Source organism: Equus asinus, chromosome 21 (assembly GCF_041296235.1).
Source record: "Equus asinus isolate D_3611 breed Donkey chromosome 21, EquAss-T2T_v2, whole genome shotgun sequence".
Classification (NCBI taxonomy): Eukaryota; Metazoa; Chordata; class Mammalia; order Perissodactyla; family Equidae; genus Equus; species Equus asinus.
Window position 1 is genome coordinate 64,847,926 of NC_091810.1, and position 19,075 is coordinate 64,867,000.

General features: G+C 39.1%; 1 protein-coding gene and 1 non-coding gene across 8 annotated transcripts in view; both read left to right on the plus strand.

The window, feature by feature from the left end:
* GADL1 (glutamate decarboxylase like 1) overlaps nucleotides 1-19,075 on the plus strand; it is a 156,836-nt gene that overhangs the window by 90,337 nt on the left and 47,424 nt on the right. For 6 of the 7 annotated variants that reach the window (XM_014840954.3, XM_014840953.3, XM_070492602.1 and 3 more), the window contains 2 exons: nucleotides 5,717-5,768; nucleotides 14,946-15,035. In XM_014840954.3, coding sequence (XP_014696440.1) covers nucleotides 5,717-5,768; nucleotides 14,946-15,035 — 142 coding nt within the window. Of the gene's footprint in view, nucleotides 1-5,716; nucleotides 5,769-14,945; nucleotides 15,036-15,868; nucleotides 16,000-19,075 lie in introns of those variants that run through there. The other variant, XM_070492604.1, reaches the window with a different exon arrangement.
* LOC123279736 (U6 spliceosomal RNA) lies at nucleotides 12,255-12,361 on the plus strand. The gene has a single exon (XR_006517999.1). It is a non-coding gene; the product is annotated as a U6 spliceosomal RNA (small nuclear RNA).

Genomic DNA, 19,075 nt, shown 5'->3' on the forward strand with positions numbered 1-19,075 from the left:
GTACCCATTTCCCTAAGTCCCAGGGCAGGTCTCTTATGTTCTAGAAAGGCTGTGCAAGTCTTTTCCCCTCACAGGTTGCCGTACAGATTGCGCTGATTCTGTGGAAACAATATTTCCATGTTCCTGAATCTAAATGGAACTTAGTTTTGAAATTGTACATTGACTTTAAGATATTAAGGCCCAGATTTTGATGGACCAATAGATTGCCATCACCCTGATGGACTTGCTTGCTCTCTCTTCCCCTGGGAAAGCAAGGACAGGCATTTCAAAGAGGACAATGATTCTTATTTTAGGAGTTGTCAGAAATCTAGCAAGAAGGAAAAGTTTAGTGCCTAGAAGATCTCTAAGGCTTTTCCTAATTTCCATTTGACCCTTGTCATTTCAACTGATGAGAGAACATTTCTCTCAAGAAATATTAATGACTAAAAACGTGCTTTCTCTTTCAGTTATTTGAACACCAGTGACATCAGGAACCTAAAGCAACATGTGATTGTTAAGCATAATTGAAACTCAGACGGCTGAGGTTTAAAACCACCACCTCTAGGACAAGGCAGGTGATGTCTGCCTAAGAAAGTCAAAAATGTTTTCCAATACCAATAGCAGAGCTACCTGTTGCTGAGGGCACCCTCTATGCCTTTGTTATGGAACTCAGGGTAGATGGATATTCACTAAGGGGTAATTTCTCAAGCAAGTGTAGAAGAGTCATGTGAAGAAGTCTTTTCAGCAACAACAAACAGCTTAGGAACTCCCGTTCTGCTCCTTTGTTGGGTCTCCAGTGCCTCATTTATCTATTCCCTTGACACACAATCTCTGTAATCTCTCACATGGAATTCATTTCACCAACTTGCATGAGTACTGAGGAATTTATTGTTATCAGTATGGAAAAGGTGAGCAGTTACACAGTGACACTTTGGTGCTAGTATATTTCTCTAGGTGACGAGAGGGGGAGAGTCTAGAAGAGTATAGAAGGGCCAACGTTTTCATTTTTCCTCTATACTGGTAATTTTTTTAAAAAATCACAATTGCAGTAGAATGTAGCATGTAGATATCTGGGTTGAGTCACACAAGCCGTGCAATATGTTCCGTTACATGCAGAGCACACAGGAACCAGATGGAAAACACGCCCGGGAGTCCTGGGAGGCTCCGTGCATCAGAAGACATTTCAAATGAGGAGATGAGACTGGGAGAGAAATTTGGTCCACAGTGCTCCAGGGAGGTTCTTAGTGGCTGGTGAATTGAGAAAGGGACTGGAAAGGCTATTTCCAGAAAGGAAAGAACGTCCTGCCAAAGGACCCATGACATGCAAAAATATTAAACGGACTCATGCAACAGGTCGGAGACTGAGGCTCTGTAATTTGGAGGCACATTTGTAAGCAAAGGAAGAGGAAGTGTCATAGAGCAAGATTATCATTAATATATGCTTCAGAATCAAGCCAGAATCTTAGTAGAATGAGTTTTTTACCCAGTAGGATGGGTGAAAACTCTTCCTAATGTGCGTTTTTTTCTCTCTTCTCTCTTTTTGCTAAGTTTGGTGGGAAAGATAGTGAAAAGTTTTATGAAACTATTGTTGCTTTTTGAACCCGTTTACCTGGATAACTTTTGCTAGAAATGGTTTATCATTCCTGCTTTATGTCCAAAAACCCAATGTACATCTTTTTTTTCTGACTTGCATCAGATAAGAATAGGTTTTTTAAGTGTATTTTAACTTTAGACTTCTCCTGTATATTGAAAAGAAAAGTTGTGAGGATCAAATCAACCCCATGTGACTCAAACCTTACGTGGATTCTTGTACAAAAACTCATTTCATTGAAGCATTTACTTAAGAAGAGGGTAAAGTATCCTATAGAAGAGACACTTCTGAACTAGCATTGTTGAAACTATGCTCTGTGGGATAACAGGCTTCCAGAAGATCTTAATAGACATTCTTCCAAAGAATATTTCCATGGCCAAATATGTTTGGGAAATGCTAACTGCTATGTCATTCCTTTCTTGGAGATTCAGAGTGTTCATGGGTACAATAAAGGCTCTGAGAAGGCCTGTAATATAGAAACGTTTTTTATCTGGCTTTAACCAGTATGCAGACACTGTTGGTAGTTCACCTCACAACCATTCTTCCTTTTCCTTGCCAGCAGAACCTTAATTTTGCCTAGGTAGCAATATTCCAGCTGGGAACATCAGTCTAAGCCGATCCTCTTTGCCAACAATTGGTTTATGAGTGGATATATGACTCAGTTTCAGTCAATAAGATACAGGAAGTATTCTGTGAAAGCTTATGGGGAAAATATTCTTACCTCAGTAGAGAGAAATGAAGAGAAAATGCTCTTGCTCCAGACCCCTTTCTTCCTCCGCTGGACACTGTTGTAAACAGTGTGGTGTATGAAGCTGTAGCAGCCATCTTGTGAACATGAAAGAATTCTCTAACACTCTGAGCATAGCAGGCTGAAATGATAGATTCCTGATTACTTTATTGAACCATCCAATCAGTTCAATAAATGTCCTTATGAATTAAGCCAAGTCTACTTCTAATTATAGAGAAAAGTAATCTAATTGATATCCCGAGCATTGCTCACATTTATTTGACAATGGAAACCTTTTATGTGGGAAATCTATTAACATGGTGTATCATGGAGTGTAGGTTGGGGACTCTGGTGTGAGCCTTTTGTTACTGTCATAATAGCAGCTCTTCACCCAAATCACCTCTACCCTCTGCTCAGTTGGTATGCTACACTGGGCTCCACAGGCTAAGAAAGTGACTGCAGTGGGGACACTGACCCTGACACGAAGCCCAGGTCCACATGTTTAGCAAAAAGCAGAGTTTTCACTGAAATGATTCAACTCTGTTTTAGGATGCCTTTCTCCCAGAAGCAACTTCAGCCAGTTTGATGGAAATATTTTAAACTGAGACTATGGGCAGTATCTAAACTTCACGTAGACATGGTCTGTCAGGAAAGGATTGTACCAGTCTGACTCCCCATCTCCATTACACACATGAAGAAACTGAGGCAGGCTCAAGCAGGCTGAGGAATTGGCCTGGAGTCACAAAGTTGATGAGCTGCCCAACTGGAATCTTCTAGAGTCAGTCCCAGGCTTTCTACACATGCAAAGCTTTTCTGTACCCTCAGGGTGTGGAGGACTGGTCCTCAGGATGAAGTCACGGCATCGGCTTTAGAATTACAAATTGCCTACACGTTTGTGCCTGAGAAAGTGAGAAAAAGGATGGTTCGCAAAGCTGTCCTTGTATAGTTGGAGACTGTACATATCACTTTTATTTTGTGCTTTACTTTTTTTTCGTTAAGTTCCTTTAAAAAATTATGCAAGTAACCACACCTATAGAAATTTGCAAAGAGACATAAAAAGAGAGCTAATAATCCCTGCCTCCCCCATGGCATCCTGTTTTTCCCTCCCTTGGGTAAACATTAACAATTTATCAGGTATTCTTCCATACCTTACTTTGTGATCATGTATAATCGTGGGTAGGTATTACTTTTGCTTTCTTTTTTATAATTTCTTAAAAAATGGAATCCTAGCATCCACATTTCTCAGTACCTTGCTTTTATCTCTTACTAATGCATCATGAGCTTCCCTGTGGTTTAATCGAAGTAGATAAACTTTATTCTTTTTAATAGCTGCATCATATTACATTGTTGCTATAATACATTTTATTTTACCATTTGCCAGTTTCTGGGTATTAATCTTGTTTCTAGTTATTTTGATGATTTTTTCCTGGTAGATTGGCATCTCAAAAGTGGTTTGCTGGATCAGAAGATGTGATTATTATTAATTTTAAAAGCTTTGTAGCAGCTTTCTACCACATTCTCATTAGCACTAGGTGTTGTCTCTCTTTAAAATTTGTTTAGTATCACGTGGGCAACATGGCTTAATATTGTTTTAATTGGCACTTCTTTGATTACCAGTGATCTCCAGCACGTTATCTGATGTTTATTAATGATTATAATTGCTTTTTTCTGAAAGTTGGGCAGTGTGTTAAAGGTTCAAACACTTCACATCTTGGGGCTGGCCCAGTGGCGTAGTGGTTAAGTTCACGCTCTCTGCTTTGGCAGCCCGGAGTTCTTAGGTTCGGAGCCTGGATATGGACCTACACAGTGCTCATCAAGCCATGCTGTGGCGGCATCCCACACACAAAAATGGAAGAATATTGGCACAGATATTAGCTCAGGGACAATCTTCCACAGGCAAAAAAGAAGATTGGCAACAGATGTTAGCTTAGGGCCAATCTTCCTCACCAAAAGAACAAAACAAAACAAAACAAACTTTACAGCTACGTAACATCTGAAAAAATATTCAAGGAAAAGAGTATGTAAAACATCAAATACTTTGTGAGTCTGTGTGTGTGTGTGTCTGGTCACAACATTGTTGCTCAAAGTAAAGGATCTATATTATCTAGTTAGTACTGATAGGATTTTTCTAAGATGTTTGTATAATTCACAGATGGTGCAACCTATATGCTAACACCAATATTTAACCTTATGTGAAACTTATATAAATAAGTTTGGGAAAAAAGAAGTGCAACTTGTAAACTGGTGTATTCCATGTCCACATTCCAGAATGGCCTTTAGCAAATGAACGTAGTGATAATAATCCCCATTTCCACAGTTTCTATACTTTACAATTTTTTTGTGTATGATTTTATTTAATTTCTTTACAACCACCTCTTTTGAGATTGGAAAAGTACATTCTGTATTCCAGTTTTGCAAGTAAGGGAATTGAGGCCTAAAAGGAGAAGTTTTTGGTTGCCCTGAAATCTTAATTGAGTATATGTGATTTAGCGACGTGATCATATTTTGTATGGTGGCACCGTAATTCCATATGACTGGACCACGGTTTTCAAAACCAGTCCTCATTGCCGGCTGTGATGTTTCTTTCTTTCTTTTTTTGCTGTTACATACAAAATCGCAATAAATACCTGACAAATGCACTTTTGTCAGTGCCCCTGATCATTTCCTTTCATTTGAGCCCCAAATTTGAAATACTGAGTCAAGTGTTATGAACTTTTCAAGGCTCATCATCAAATTACTAGTTTTCAAGGCCAACCATTTCAGAAGGCGTCTCTTTTTATAGAGAGGAATACCAAGCCCAGGGGAGAGGTGCCAATGTTAATTTGCTCTCTGTTCTCAATATCGTTTTAGTCTTTCCTCGGTCATATTCCGTATCTCATATGTCTCTGCCCTTTGCTCATAGTGTGATAGTTCTTTTTCCCTGATGTTCAAGATGACTTCATAGACCTTCCATCAATAGCTAAGCTCACTTACTTTTCACCTAAAACCAATAATCTTTCCCCCTGTCCTGGCCTTGGAAAACATGATATTGAGCTTCTTTGATCTTAAGTGAATTTATAAGCAGCACTAAATCCCCATCTAGAATACAAATGTGAAACCCACATGGTCAGAGATGTATATCCAATCTACATTATGTGGCTTTTCACACTGAGGTTAAAGTCTGATGCTAACATGCAAGATAGACATCATCTCATCAAAAACATGTATCTTTCTCCTTGGACCCCAGGGGATTACAGTAGGTTCCAGACTATTTGTCTAAATTCATACCTATGCCTAAAACAGCACCCTTACTTATTTCTAAGCCTTGTATTTCTAAGCCTTGTCTCTGCATCAGAAGTAGCTGTTTTGTCTTATGTCAGTCATGTTCACGGAATTTTTAGGTTGTCGATTATAAATGTTACTCTAACTTTCATTTTTAGGTACCTAGTAGAAGAAATCAAGAAAAGAGAAGGATTCAAGTTACTGCTGGAAGTAAGTGATTACGAAATTGTGCTTGTGATTTTGTCACTCAACAGTGATGAAGGTGGTAATTTTCTAATCTGTTATATTTCATTGGTTTTTGTGTTGCAGACTTAGAAACACGTCATTAGCTTAATTCTTAGAGCCCATTATGTTAATTTACTCTATTAGTGAGTATTTTTCCTTTGTTGGATTCACAGAGAACACTCTTGCCTTTAAGTATTGAAAATTAAAGTGCTCAATAATAATTACCAAGGATAATACTGAATAAATTATGACCTCTATCTTGATATATAAATTGTATAATGATTGTACTGCAAATATTCAACTGTGCTATAGTGGTGCCTGCATGTGGAAAATCAATTAAGTGAATGTACAATAATGCATCCAGTTTTCTCTTTTTATGAAATAATGAGAGCATATTAGCTTTGGAGCAATGGGAAAACAAGCCATTTTGTTGTTGGTTGTTTGCTATATATAAGAAATAAGGTGGTTAGAAAGATAGAATATATTGCTTTTTTCCCTAAAATATATGGTTAGAAAATATGAAGAATATTATTTAATTCTGATTTTTAAGAAATATAAAGTGTGAGATTCTCTTAGATCTTCTTATAGCATATACTTGGTAGCAATTTTTAACCTAATGTAAAAATTATCTAGAGCTTGCAACCTAAGAACCTGTTCTGTATATAAGCAATTTGGCTATTTTTTGGTATTCATTTATTCAGCAAGATTTATTGAGTAATCGCTATGTGCCAGGCACAGTTCTAGGCACTGGGAGATACAAGACAGGGAAATTCTCTGCTCTCACGGTGCTTACACTCAATTAGAAAGTGGCAGGCAATAAACAAACAAATTAATACATAGGAAACATCAGGTAGTGAGAAGTCTTAAGGAAAACAATAAAACAGCTTCATGAGAGATAATCTAGTATACAAATAAGTAATTAGACAGTTACAGATGTGGCAAGTATTATAGTGGAAATAAATCAGGTGAAACGCTGAAATGGGATGTGGGCGGGGGATGGCTTGTTTGGTTTGGGTAGTCCAGGCAGGGCCCTCTGAGGTTATCTTTGAGCTGAGACCTGAATGATGGTAAACAGCATGCCATGCAGACATTTGAGGGAAAGGCCTTCTAGGTAGAATCAATAGATAACTGCCAAGGCTTAATGCTGGAAAGAGTTCTATGTGTTTGAGGAGCCAAAATAAGGTGTATTAAGCAAGGACGGGAATAGTAGGTGATGGTTTTGGAGAGGTGGGCAGAGATCAGCTCAGGTGGAGACCAGTAGGCCATGGTAAGACCCTTGGCGTTTATTCCAAGTGTAATCATTGGAGAAGTTTAAGCACAGGAGAGTCTGACTTCCATTTAAGAGATCATGCTGGATGTCATGAGAAGAGAGGAATGGGAGGTGGTGGTGAAAGGAGGACAAGAAAAGAATAAATGATACAAATTGGGAGACTGTTGCAGGAGTTCAGGTGCCATAGGATTATGGTGCCCAGGCAGCTTTGGGAAATACTGCTCTGGAGAACCCTGACCATGGTTTCTGCCACTATCTACAAAGGACGCATCAGACTAGAAGGTTCTGAGAATCCAAAGCTCCTGAAAACTAGGGATATAAAGGAACTTGCAAAGATAGCAGAAGAATCTATATTTAAATAACTTTCTGGTAATGCTACAAAGAAGCAAGAAGACAAATTTAGAATGTGGAATATTCTACAGGACAACTGACCTGGTTTCTTCAACAGGTCAGTGGCATGAAGAAAAATAAAGGAGAGAGTAGCGATGATCACTTTAGGGTTCGAAGAGACCTAAGAGGTATAACAACCAAATGCAGTGTATGGACCTGTTGAAATCTTGGTTTGAACAAGCCAATGGTACTTGTAATTAGTCTGTGGGTGGTGAACATGATGTAATCTACACAGAAGTCGGAATACATTACGATGTACATTTATTTGAAAGTTATATAATGTTATAATCCAATGTTACAATAAAAAATAACGTTAAAAAAATTAAAAGAAACAAGTCAATTGAAAAATGTAAATTCTGAAACAGTTGAAGAATTTCTAATACGAACTGGTAGGAATTATTGGTAATCTTGTTAGGCATGATAATGGCATTATGACTGTAAGAAAATGTCTATATTTTCTAGAGATGCATATTTACGCATCTGGGGATGAAACAACAGCTCTGTGACTGGCTTGAATTTGACTTTGAATCACCTTTTTCATTTTTTTGTGGTTGAATTACTGCTTTATTTTCTCAAATTGGAATTGCCGCCTTTATTTCTCTGGCTATGGGAGCTATAGTAATTATGGACAGTGCTATGCACCTCATAATTGCACAGTCTTTTGATAGAGATAAGAAGAAAAGTGATGAGAAAAAAGATGAACTGATTTAAAAGTTATTTATATGTTCTTCCTAAAAGCTTAAAGACTGAGGGAGGAACCTCTTGCCATCATCATCAGGGAACTGCAAACATTCACATCCTTGTAATGAAAGTTAAGTGGGTGTTAATCATTAGGCAGCCTTCTGCCCTGAATATTTTGTCTGTGCGAGCCAGATGACCCCAAAGCAGTAAAGGTGACTTCCTCGATGGTACTCCAGGATGCCTACTTAGAAGGATTTTTGTATGTGATCTGCATTTGCTTATTTTCTCTGTATTCTGTTTGGACAAATAAACTAAATTTAGACCTTGAATTTCACATATAAGTGTCAAGTTGATTAGACTCTTTTTGTTAACAAATGCTTTCTTTGGCTTGACTAACTATAACCCTAATGCATACTTAAGAGATACAAAGATTCGATTGGAACCCAGGTCTGTGAAACTGCAAGTCTTTCAGTTTAGGAAAAACAGAGGTCTATAATTATATATTTTTTCACTGTTTAGCAGATAGCTGTGAGAGTGTTAAATGGAACGTTGAAAACAGTAAATGAACACAACAAAACAGAGTATCTGGTGCTTGAATATCTTTTCTTGAAAAGAGCAAAAATAATGTATATCTTCTTGAAGATGATTGAAAGTTATCATTTCAAATGAATTCTGCATTATTCATAGGCCCCTGAAAATCATCTCTATTTTCCTGTGTTGGATCTAAGATCTAATAGATGTTTTCCTCGAGGTATATTCATTCTTATACTATCATTCACATATTTTATTTTGATCTCTCGGGAGAGTCGTAATTATTCAACTTTTGTTTTTCTCTTCCTGAGTTCTACATTAGGAAGAGTTATTTAGGTTTCATAGACTTTCTGAGTTATAAAGGATCTTCAAGGACATCTAGTCAACTTCCTGCTCAGTGCAGGAAATCTCTCTTAACAGTACCTGTAACAGGAGGTCAGCCTCTGCCTGGACACTTCCTGTGCCAGAGAATTCAGTTCATTCCTCTTCCAGGGAGCTCTAATTATTCATATTCAAATACGTATTGAATCCTACTGTTAGCATGTATCAAGCAGATTGCAATTATAATTATCTTTTTATATAGTTTTATTAGATCACAACAACCTTATAATTGCTAAATCCAATGCACATCATTTAATCTTTTTCTTTTAGACTTCTGCAGCATTTTATACCATTATCCACTCCATCCCTCTTGAAATTCTCTCCTATCTTGGTTTCTTTGGCTTCCTCTCCCAGTTTTTATCCTTTTCATGTGACGTTTTCTTCTCAGTCTCTATGTGAAGGTCTCTTCATCTGGGTACCCCGTTAAATGTTCTGCTTCACTCTTTTGTCTTTGGCCCTTCATTGTGTCCACATGCTCTCCTTGAACTGTTTTATCCATATCTAGAGCTCTGTTGTCAATAGCCTCAATAATGTCTCCCTCCTTGACTTGTTTCCTAAACTCTAGTCCTTTGCATATAGGTATGTCCTGGAATTTTCTTTCTTTTTTTTTTTTGTTTTTTGAGGAAGATCAGCCCTGAGCTAACATCTGCTGCCAATCCTCCTCTTTTTGCTGAGGAAGATTGGCCCTGAGCTAACATCCATGCCCATCTTCCTCTACTTTATACGTGGGACGCCTACCACAGCATGGCGTTTGCCAAACGGTTACATGTCGGCACCCAGGATCCGAACCAGCAAACCCCGGGCCGCAAAGAACCGGAACGTGCGAACTTAACCACTGCACCAGCAGGCCAGCCCCATGTCCTGGAATTTTCAATTAGACCCCCACAGGCACCTCAAATTCAACATTTGTAAAGCTGAAAGGTAGCCGTTTTCTTTACCCAAATTCTATATTCTTCTTTTGGTCATTAGAACTATGATCCATCCAAACAAAAATCTTGATGTTGTCTTCATATCTTCCTTCCCCTTCCCCTAAATATATCTTTGTTGCTACTCTTTTCCACTCCTGAAGCCATTGACTTAGTTCAGGCCCTCATCACTCCTCAAATTGGCTCTGTCTCCTAACTCGTCTTCTACTTCCAGACTTAGACCCTTCTAGCCCATCTCCACACTGCAGCCCCACTGTGGACTTTTAAAATGAAATCCGTTGCCTAGATTGAAACACTCCAGTGACTCCACATTGCCTCTAGCATCAAGCCCAAATTCCTAAGTATGGCAGATGAGGAAGCCCTTCATGAGGTGACAACCATCTCCATTTCCAGCTTCACCTCTCTTCAGTACAACCCGTCCTCTATTCGTTCCGAGTTCTTGCCATCCCCCTGAATATACTGGCTTCCACATGTGTACTATTCCTTTTGCCAGGAATGTTTCTTGGATTACAAGAAATTTCTTCTTTTGTACTGCTCATTCCATTGCAGTTTAATTGCCTGTACCTTGCTCCATTACTAGTCTGAGAGTTCCTGGAGATAAGCATATAGTACAAGTCATTTTTCTCATCCCAATGCCTGACCCAATATCTAGAACACGGAAAATTTATGCTTATTAAATTGAACATTTCAGTTGCCCTTCTTTGGACATGCTATAATTTTTTAATATTCCTCTTCAAACATGGTTCACAGATACCAGCATAGTGATGTGTCTCACCTAGTACAGATTTTAATGGGGCTATTCATCAGCTTGAAAACGACATCTTTTTATGCTAATATAATCCCAAATAATAGTTACTACACTGATAGAATGCTTGCTGTATGCCAGATATAGTAGTAAATATTGAAAATAATCTCCTTACTCATCAAACCCACTCCGTGGCTCAGACAATATGATCTCCATCTGATAGATTAGGAAGCTGAGGCTCAGAGAGTTTGACACTTGTCCAAGCAAAGACCTGGTGAAGTTGGGATTCAAACCATATCTATGTGACTCCAAAACCCAGTCTTTCCATGCTACTCAGGGCTGTCTTTGAAATATTTCAGCAGTCTAATCAAATATTTAAAATTTAGGAGCTTGAAGTCAATTAATAGCCACCATGGCCTCTCTCTCCGTTCCGTATTTGCATGATTGATTGTTTCGTTCTATGTGCTAGATTCTGCATCTATACTTATTAAAATGCGTACTGCTAGGTTTGTTTTTTATCACTACTATTGTGATCTAATGACATTACAAGCAAAGGAGATGAATTTCTTTTAACATGACTCAGTTTTAGAGAATGCAAGCTACATGTTTGTGACCATTGACTTTTTCCCTCAAGGGGTCTCATATCATTTGCTCAATAATCCTTGCAGGAATTGACATCAAATCACCTGCTTTATTTCTTGGGATATATCTATTTTTTCCTCTTTGAAAATCAGGATAGAGTGCATCCATCTTTTCTTCACTGACACTTCTCTTCTCCATGAATTTTTAGAGATTATGACAATGGTTTTACTGCTATAGGTTTTTTGTGTCCTGCCCTATCATCTGTCTGGTTTAGACACTTGGATTCCTTCTTATATCTTCTCAAGTTTATGGTGTTAGAGAACGTAGACTAAATGTGTTCCTAAGACACCCAAGAGGTCAGGCTTTCATATACGTAGGGAATTAAGTGGCATGTGAATGGTTCTACTCTGAAAATACTCACTAGTGCTATGAAGCCTCCTGAAGGAAGTCAGTATATAGAATGCAAGCTACAGAGGCAAAGATACAGGGAAAACTCAAATATTTTTCTTGTGAACATTCAAGGGGATGTCTTTTCCAACTCTTAATAATTTTGGAAATGACTACAGTAATGGTATTTCACCAAATGGAGCATCAAATTTCCTCCAATGAAAGAAGTGAAGTGTCAAAAAGGCTTCCCAGTTTTTCAAATGTCATAGCACTGAAGCCATGCCATTCTAAAAGAGACCATTTGGGGGAAAGGAACCACAGATATGTCACTTTTAAAATATCTAAACAGAAACTTATGAAAGGAAGCAAATTTATAAGGTGATTCAAAGTTCTAGATCCTAACTTATGAAGTATAGAGCACATCTGGTAGCAGATAAAAACTGTTGCAAAATGATTCATAATGTTGCCACATAAATGAAAAGAAATAACTAATTTAATGATGTAGTAGTCAGGGTCCAATAAGAAGACAAAAACTGCACAGCAATTTGAAGTGGGAAAGTGCAATATAAAGAATTATTGTCCTTGCTTCGGCAGCACATGTACTAAAATTGGAAGGTTACAGACAAGATGAGGATGGCCCCTGTGCAAGGATGACCCACAAACTTGTGAAGCATTTCATATTTTTTAAAAAAGAATTATTAACAGGGGCTTGGAGTCAGAGGGGATTGCCTCATGGAGAGAAAGAGAACCCTAAAAGGTACAGGAATAACAGATATAGAGAACTTCCACTACTCCTGGAACTGAGATAGGGCGTCCAGGCAAGAAGCCACCCCCTCCCTGGCTGAGATCCAGACTTGGTTGGAGAGAGCACAGTGTGGCTCACTGGATGGCAGGGAAGTTCACTGAGGTGTCACTCCAGTGGGATTCTCTAGAAATCCACCTTCTGGAGTGCTGGAGAAAGCCATTTTCAGGGCAGTGTCATACCTCGGAGCTCACTCCAGCTACCCACGGGGGTTCCAGAGAAGCCATCCAAGGCCATGTGCCTCGCTGGCAGCACTCCCTTATGGAACCACCTGAGGGGAGTGTGCCAGGTAAAGCCTTTTACGGGTGCCCCCCTGCTGCCAGTCGGCTGTGAAGCCACCAGAGGGGGTGGTGCTGGGGGAGCGGTTGGGGGGCCACTTGCTGCTGGTCACCAAGGCTGCTGAGAAGCAGCACACATACTGCAGGAGACCCATGAGGAGAGCAGATCAGAACCAGGAAGAGACACCTCTTCCTTCTCAGTGACCCTCCAGCACCCTCTGCTGATAAATTCTAAGATTGGACCAGACGGCAAGGAGAAATGCTTATAGAGTCTACCTCCATTTTCACAGGACACAAAGAACGGGAGGATTTGGAGCTGAGAGGCAATAAATTGGTAACTGACATAAATGGTATCTAGAAAAAAAATCTTTGTTGATACAACATGCATTCCTAGAATCTAGTCACAGATAATAACTGTATTTTTTCTACTTTCTAATCAACTATAGCTACTTTATTTTAAAAGATTTATTCACATTAAATGATTAAAAGTCTTGAAAGCCAGTACATTCTATGTTAGAGAAACCAATCACTTACAAATTAGAAATCCAAATATAAATTGTGCAAATTTTTAAAAACTATTGTAGTCTCATGATAAATATTTGTGGAAATTGGGTTAAATTACATAGTACTTGATTTTGAATTACTCTAGATTTGTAGCTCTTCTTTTTTGTCAAGTCCAATAAGCATGTCACAAATTTCAAAGGTGAAAGGATGATCAGATCAAGAACATCTTGTTGAGCTGAGAATGTTTCTGTGCATTCACTTGTGATTTAAAATCCACGAAAATCAGAACTCTATGTAGTACCAGTCTTAATTTTAAGATATGAAATGAGAGCTATTTCCTCTTTCTGAAATACTTCGAAACTTTATACTGACACTGGAGCATAACTGATGGTTATCAAGAACTATTATAACATTGGTTATTACCTACACACTGTGTTTGCGGTGGAAAAATGGGAATCATTTCAAATACTGTCACTGCTAAGAATCAAATAAGGAAGATGCTGAGTGGGTGGGCATGACCAATAATCTTTCCTGAATACAGTTCTGTGTATCCAATATACACATCATATAATATAAATAATAAATAAGTAAAGATCTATAATATAAAATATGTAATATATATAAAATATATGAATATATAATATTATATGTATAAGATAATATATAGAATATATAATATATAAAATATATATATGATATAAGACCTCCAATATAGTGTCCCAAATCACCTGGTCATTGAATACAAGTCTTGCCATTGCCTTTGGCATGCCCTGTGTTTTTTGTCCAGTGAGGATGAAAGGTGTGGTGGAGAAGACCTCCTTGTCTGTGTGGCAATGGCTAGACTAAAACCTGTTTGAGAATGTTATTGCATATTTAACCAAATTGTGTCTCATAGAAAAGCAGATTACTGGGGAAGATGACTGGGCTATGGCCACTTGAGATCAGGCTTTCTCAAACATAGATGATGCATACTCACTTCAGAATCACCTGGGAGGCTTCACAAAATGCCAGTTCTTCAGCCTTTTCTATGAGGGACTCTGGGCATTCTAAGCACAGGGACTGAGAATCTGTACTTTGAGCAACCCCCTAGCTAACTCACATCCTTTCTGATACTTGAGACTGAAACTGATACTTGAGAGCCTGGTATCAAGGTGATGCTCTTTCTTTTTTCCAAAGCGGCATTGGCTAGGGTCACAGAGGGCTGGTCAGTGAAGCCTGAGTGGGGCGTATGTTATCAACTCACAGGTAATCAGGGATTTTGCATTTATCAGGTATTGCAGGTAACAGAAGCCAACTTTGGCCTCCTTAGGGAAAGAAGGAATTATCGGAAGGATATGATGGCATAAAGATTAGAGTTGAAGAGGATGGAACCAGGACATCTCTGGGCACATGTGTATCAGGCAGAGCTGGGTTGAGTTGCCTTCAAAGTTTACAATGTTTATTCCTGATTTTGTGCTCTTCCCTTACCTGGAGGAAAGAGCACCCTCTAAGTGTACCCAACTGAGAAGAAAAATTTCCCATTAGGCTGTTATCAGAAGTAAGCAGAATGGATGTCTACTCTGTCCGATTCTGACTTATCAACGTAATACACACATGATAACTCTTAAAGAAACTAGCTAAGAGTTTAATTGCATTCTAAGATTAACCTTAGGTTAACAAAACTTTCAAATTTTCTTAATCCTCAGCCTGAATATGCCAATATTTGCTTTTGGTACATTCCACCAAGCCTCAGAGAGATGGAAGAAGGACCCGAGTTCTGGGCAAAACTTAATTTGGTGAGTAAGAAGTAAATTGAATTTTCCCTTTTGTTAAAATAGATTCAATGCCCATTGTCTATTGATCCTATAAATAATTCCCTATTTGCAAGAAACTCTTGAAGATCTAGAGAGGTGGCTCCTGGTATATTAATTCCTGATGACATGACAAACAGTTGTAAACATTGTTTACATTTAACAAATTAGCATATTTGATGCACACACAAATTCAAAATAATTGTGCTGCTTTCAAGATCGTTACAGAATTTATTAGAAGCTCTAGTTCACAGTACACTTCACACAGTGTGTCTGGTAATGGGACACAAGGTTAAAGTTATACGATTAACAGCTTCTTCTTTCAGCTCTGCTAGTGCCCATCTGTGACCATGTGCATCACCTCACTTGGAGATAATGTTGAAAGTCTAAATCTGTTGGCCTTTGTGAGTGTGACACCTTCTGTTCTTTTCACCAACAAAGGCCCTGCATCTTATGTCCAAGGGGCTTATGTGATAAAAAAGAAAAGAAGTGCTAGCAAACGGGTTTCAACTGATCATCGAACAAAATGTGCTTGAAAGTGTTTCACACCCAGCTGGTGGAGGAGAAGCTCCAGGCTCTAGGGGCTTCTTTTGTCTACCCTGCACCCTTCCTCACATGGCCCCGCCGGTTAAAATCCTGCCTCTAATTCAGATTTCCAAGAACTATGAAGTCTTATGAGTCAGCACTACTTTATCCCCTTCCCGTGCTGCATGGACATAATGTATATAAACATGACCCTGGTTAGTAAAAGCTCTGGCTTGCAAACCCCTCCCTACCCTCAGTGGGGAAATCAATGATGGCTTTAATGGCTTTTATAGGTGATAGCCCTTCTACTTGACCTTTAGAAGAAAAGGAAAAACTCGCCAGTCAGGCAAGCAGCACACATTGACTGAGTGTTCGCTGTGCTGTGCACTGGAGACACAAACACCAAAAAGACTTGGTCCCCGCCCTGAAGAAGCTCATATTTGAGGAGACAACTGAGCAAAGAGATAATCACCAGGTACCTAGTAGGTGCTAGATGGAGATAAATCCTGTTTATAGAGACAACAGAGGGGCAGGGTATCTGCCCCAATATGTGACACTAGAGCTGAGTCTTGAACAATAAGTAGATGCCAGTCAGGGGACAATTGTAAAGAAGTGGATCCTGGGAAGAATGACAGCATGATGGCCCAGATCTTAAGAGAGGGGGTTGTGAGTCAAAGATCATAGGGCTGCCAAGAGCAGTGGTGGGAGATGAGACGAGAGCAACAAGAAGAGGGAGGGTCATGGGGTCCTTGTCTTTCATGAGCTTGGAATTTGTTCCTAATTAGGAGGAAGAGGGAAGACCATGGCCTTTAAGCCATAGCCACCTCACCTGCAGCATCTCCTTTTAGCCTCGGGTCATTTTCTGTTTATTCATGGCTCATTAAACCTCCGGGACTGTAACATAATGCATATCCAATATATAAATCTTCTCCCTCTTGTCAAACCTGTGATCAGGCAGCAGAGATGGGAAGAGATGGATGGTGTTATCTGTGCCTTTGCCTAGACAAGCCCTTCAATACCCATTTCAGCAGTTAACATAGTCTTGGGGTTCATCTTGCATTTTTGTCGCTCAAGGCAAGTAGGAAAGCGCTAAAGAATACATTTCAGATGGTAAGTAACCCATGAAAAGAAAGAAGTCCTGGACAAAGTGGGAATTTAATGGTGGGGTTTCTAGGGACATTTTCCGCTTTGATGGAATGCAACTGACATTTTTTGGTGGAATGGGGGAATAATTGCTTAGAGTTGGGAAAGAGATGGTTGGCATTTTTCTCACTTCTTGATTGTTAAGAAAAGCAACGAGGAATGTGATATTTGTGTTTTACTGACTCAGTACTGTTGCATAGACACGGATCAGGATAACTAAGTAGTCCCGTTATGTTTGGGAATATTTTTGACTCACTTTTTCTTTATTTAAAGAAATATCTACATTATCTAGTCTCATAAAATTCAAAATTGAGGATGGATATATAAGATAAAATAAGATAATTCAGCCTATATTACACTTTTAATCTTAACTGGAAATTAAATATGAATCAGGACATTCTCTTCTTTCCTCACTATTTGCCAGCTCTGATTCTTTTGTGGTTAATATCCATGATTCTCTATCCTTTCATTTTGGAAATGCTTTTCTGCCATTTAGAACCGTGGGTCCCTTGCCCAGTCTAATATTGTACTATTTTAATTGTTACGGTTGCTTCTGATTAGTAAACATGTGCATTGCCAACAAATTATCATGGTTCTCAGATTCTTAGTTTCCTTTTATTCTCTCTCTTGGTGTGGGGGTGTGTGCATGAATTTGGCAAGGAAAGGAGGCATGGAAATCTATTGTTGATCTACATGGTTTTATGCTTACTGTAGCATGAGAAAGCAAGTATGTGATTTATAACCTGGAGTGTGCTTAAAGCACACTTGAAATTTATTTCAGGATTTATCTTAGATGGAGAATCACAGACAAATAAACTGAATACGGCTTTCCCCCTCCAATTCAGACTAGTGTCAGGTGGAGCTGTCAGATTTCAGAATCTGCGACGTGGTAAGTCTTCCCTTTGGCAGCAGGAGGAGAGAGGGATTATTTTGTAATGAATCTGGAGTTTCAGAGTACATGTGTGTCGTGTATGTGTGTGTGCGCTTGCAAATGTGCATGCACATGTGAGACTATTTTGAGAACACAATCACTCTGCAGTCTAATGAAACTATGATGGTCACTCCGTGACACTATATTCCATCACTGAGTTCCAGCGACTTCTCTTTTTGAGACGGCCTCCATAAAATGCCCTTCTTTCTGATTCTTTCGGGCATTGTCGTATTCTAGGTCTTCATGAGTTCCCTGCCCAGGTTGCATTTGCCTCTTTTCTGGTCTCCTTGCCTCCTGCCATCTCCTTTTCCTGTTTATTTTCTTTACTCTCTGCACATTCATACCTCCACCTCTGCTTTATTGTGTCACTCTCCTGCTGGAAGTTTCTGAATGGCTTCCTATTCTTTATAGGAGAAGTTTTCAACCCTATAGACCCAATGACCACTGTTCATAGTAAATATATATATTTTCTTTGGTGAGGAAGATTCACCCTGAGCTAACATCTGCTGCCAATCCTCCTCTTTCTTTTTCGCTTGAGGAAGACTAACCTTGATCTAGTATCTGTGTCAATCTTCCTCTATTTTGTATGTGGGATGCCTCCACAGCATGGCTTATGAGTGGAGTAGGTCCACGCCCAGGATGTGAACCCACAAACCCGGGCTGCCAAAGCAGAACGCGTGGAACTTTAACCACTCGGCCACAGGGCTGGCCTCCACAGTAAATATTCTTAATGTTCCACTTACCCACCTAAAATAAAACCAGTAGAAAATATGACATATCTACACATAATTTTGTAAAAGGCAATAGAAGGCCTTACATGTAATATGAGGGAAAAATGATATTTTTAGTAAAGATAAGTATTTCATTACGTAAGTGCTTAGGCATGACAATATTAGAAGACATGCAGAAGGAATAAGATTCTCTCACATACTTTTAGAATCACAGTGAATCATACAAACTCAGACTGTTATACGTAGGTGATGTTGCTGATGCAGATAACAGGGACGGTGTGGTATTAGTGACATAATTTTCAAAAATGGTGTACAACTCTTGGTGAAACATTGAAGAAAACGTTTTTCCCTTGATTTTCATGGTAGTAGAAAACTTAGTATTTATGAAAAATGGGCACAGAATATTCTACATTTGCATGTAAAACAGAGTTCAGTTCTGGGCTTGATTAATTGTAACCAGGCTTCTGACCTCATGCATTTCCGGTAGGACATTTGAAAGTCATGCCAGACCAGAGACAGTTTTTCATTGCTCAGGATTGCTCTGCACATTGCGGGGCAGCTAGCATCTCCGGTCCCCACCCACCTAACAGCAGTGGCATCCTCCAAACATTATGAAAACCAAAACGATCTGCCTAAATTTCCGAAATCTTCACTAGAGGTGTAGTACCGTTCCTGGAGAATGACGGGTCCCCAGG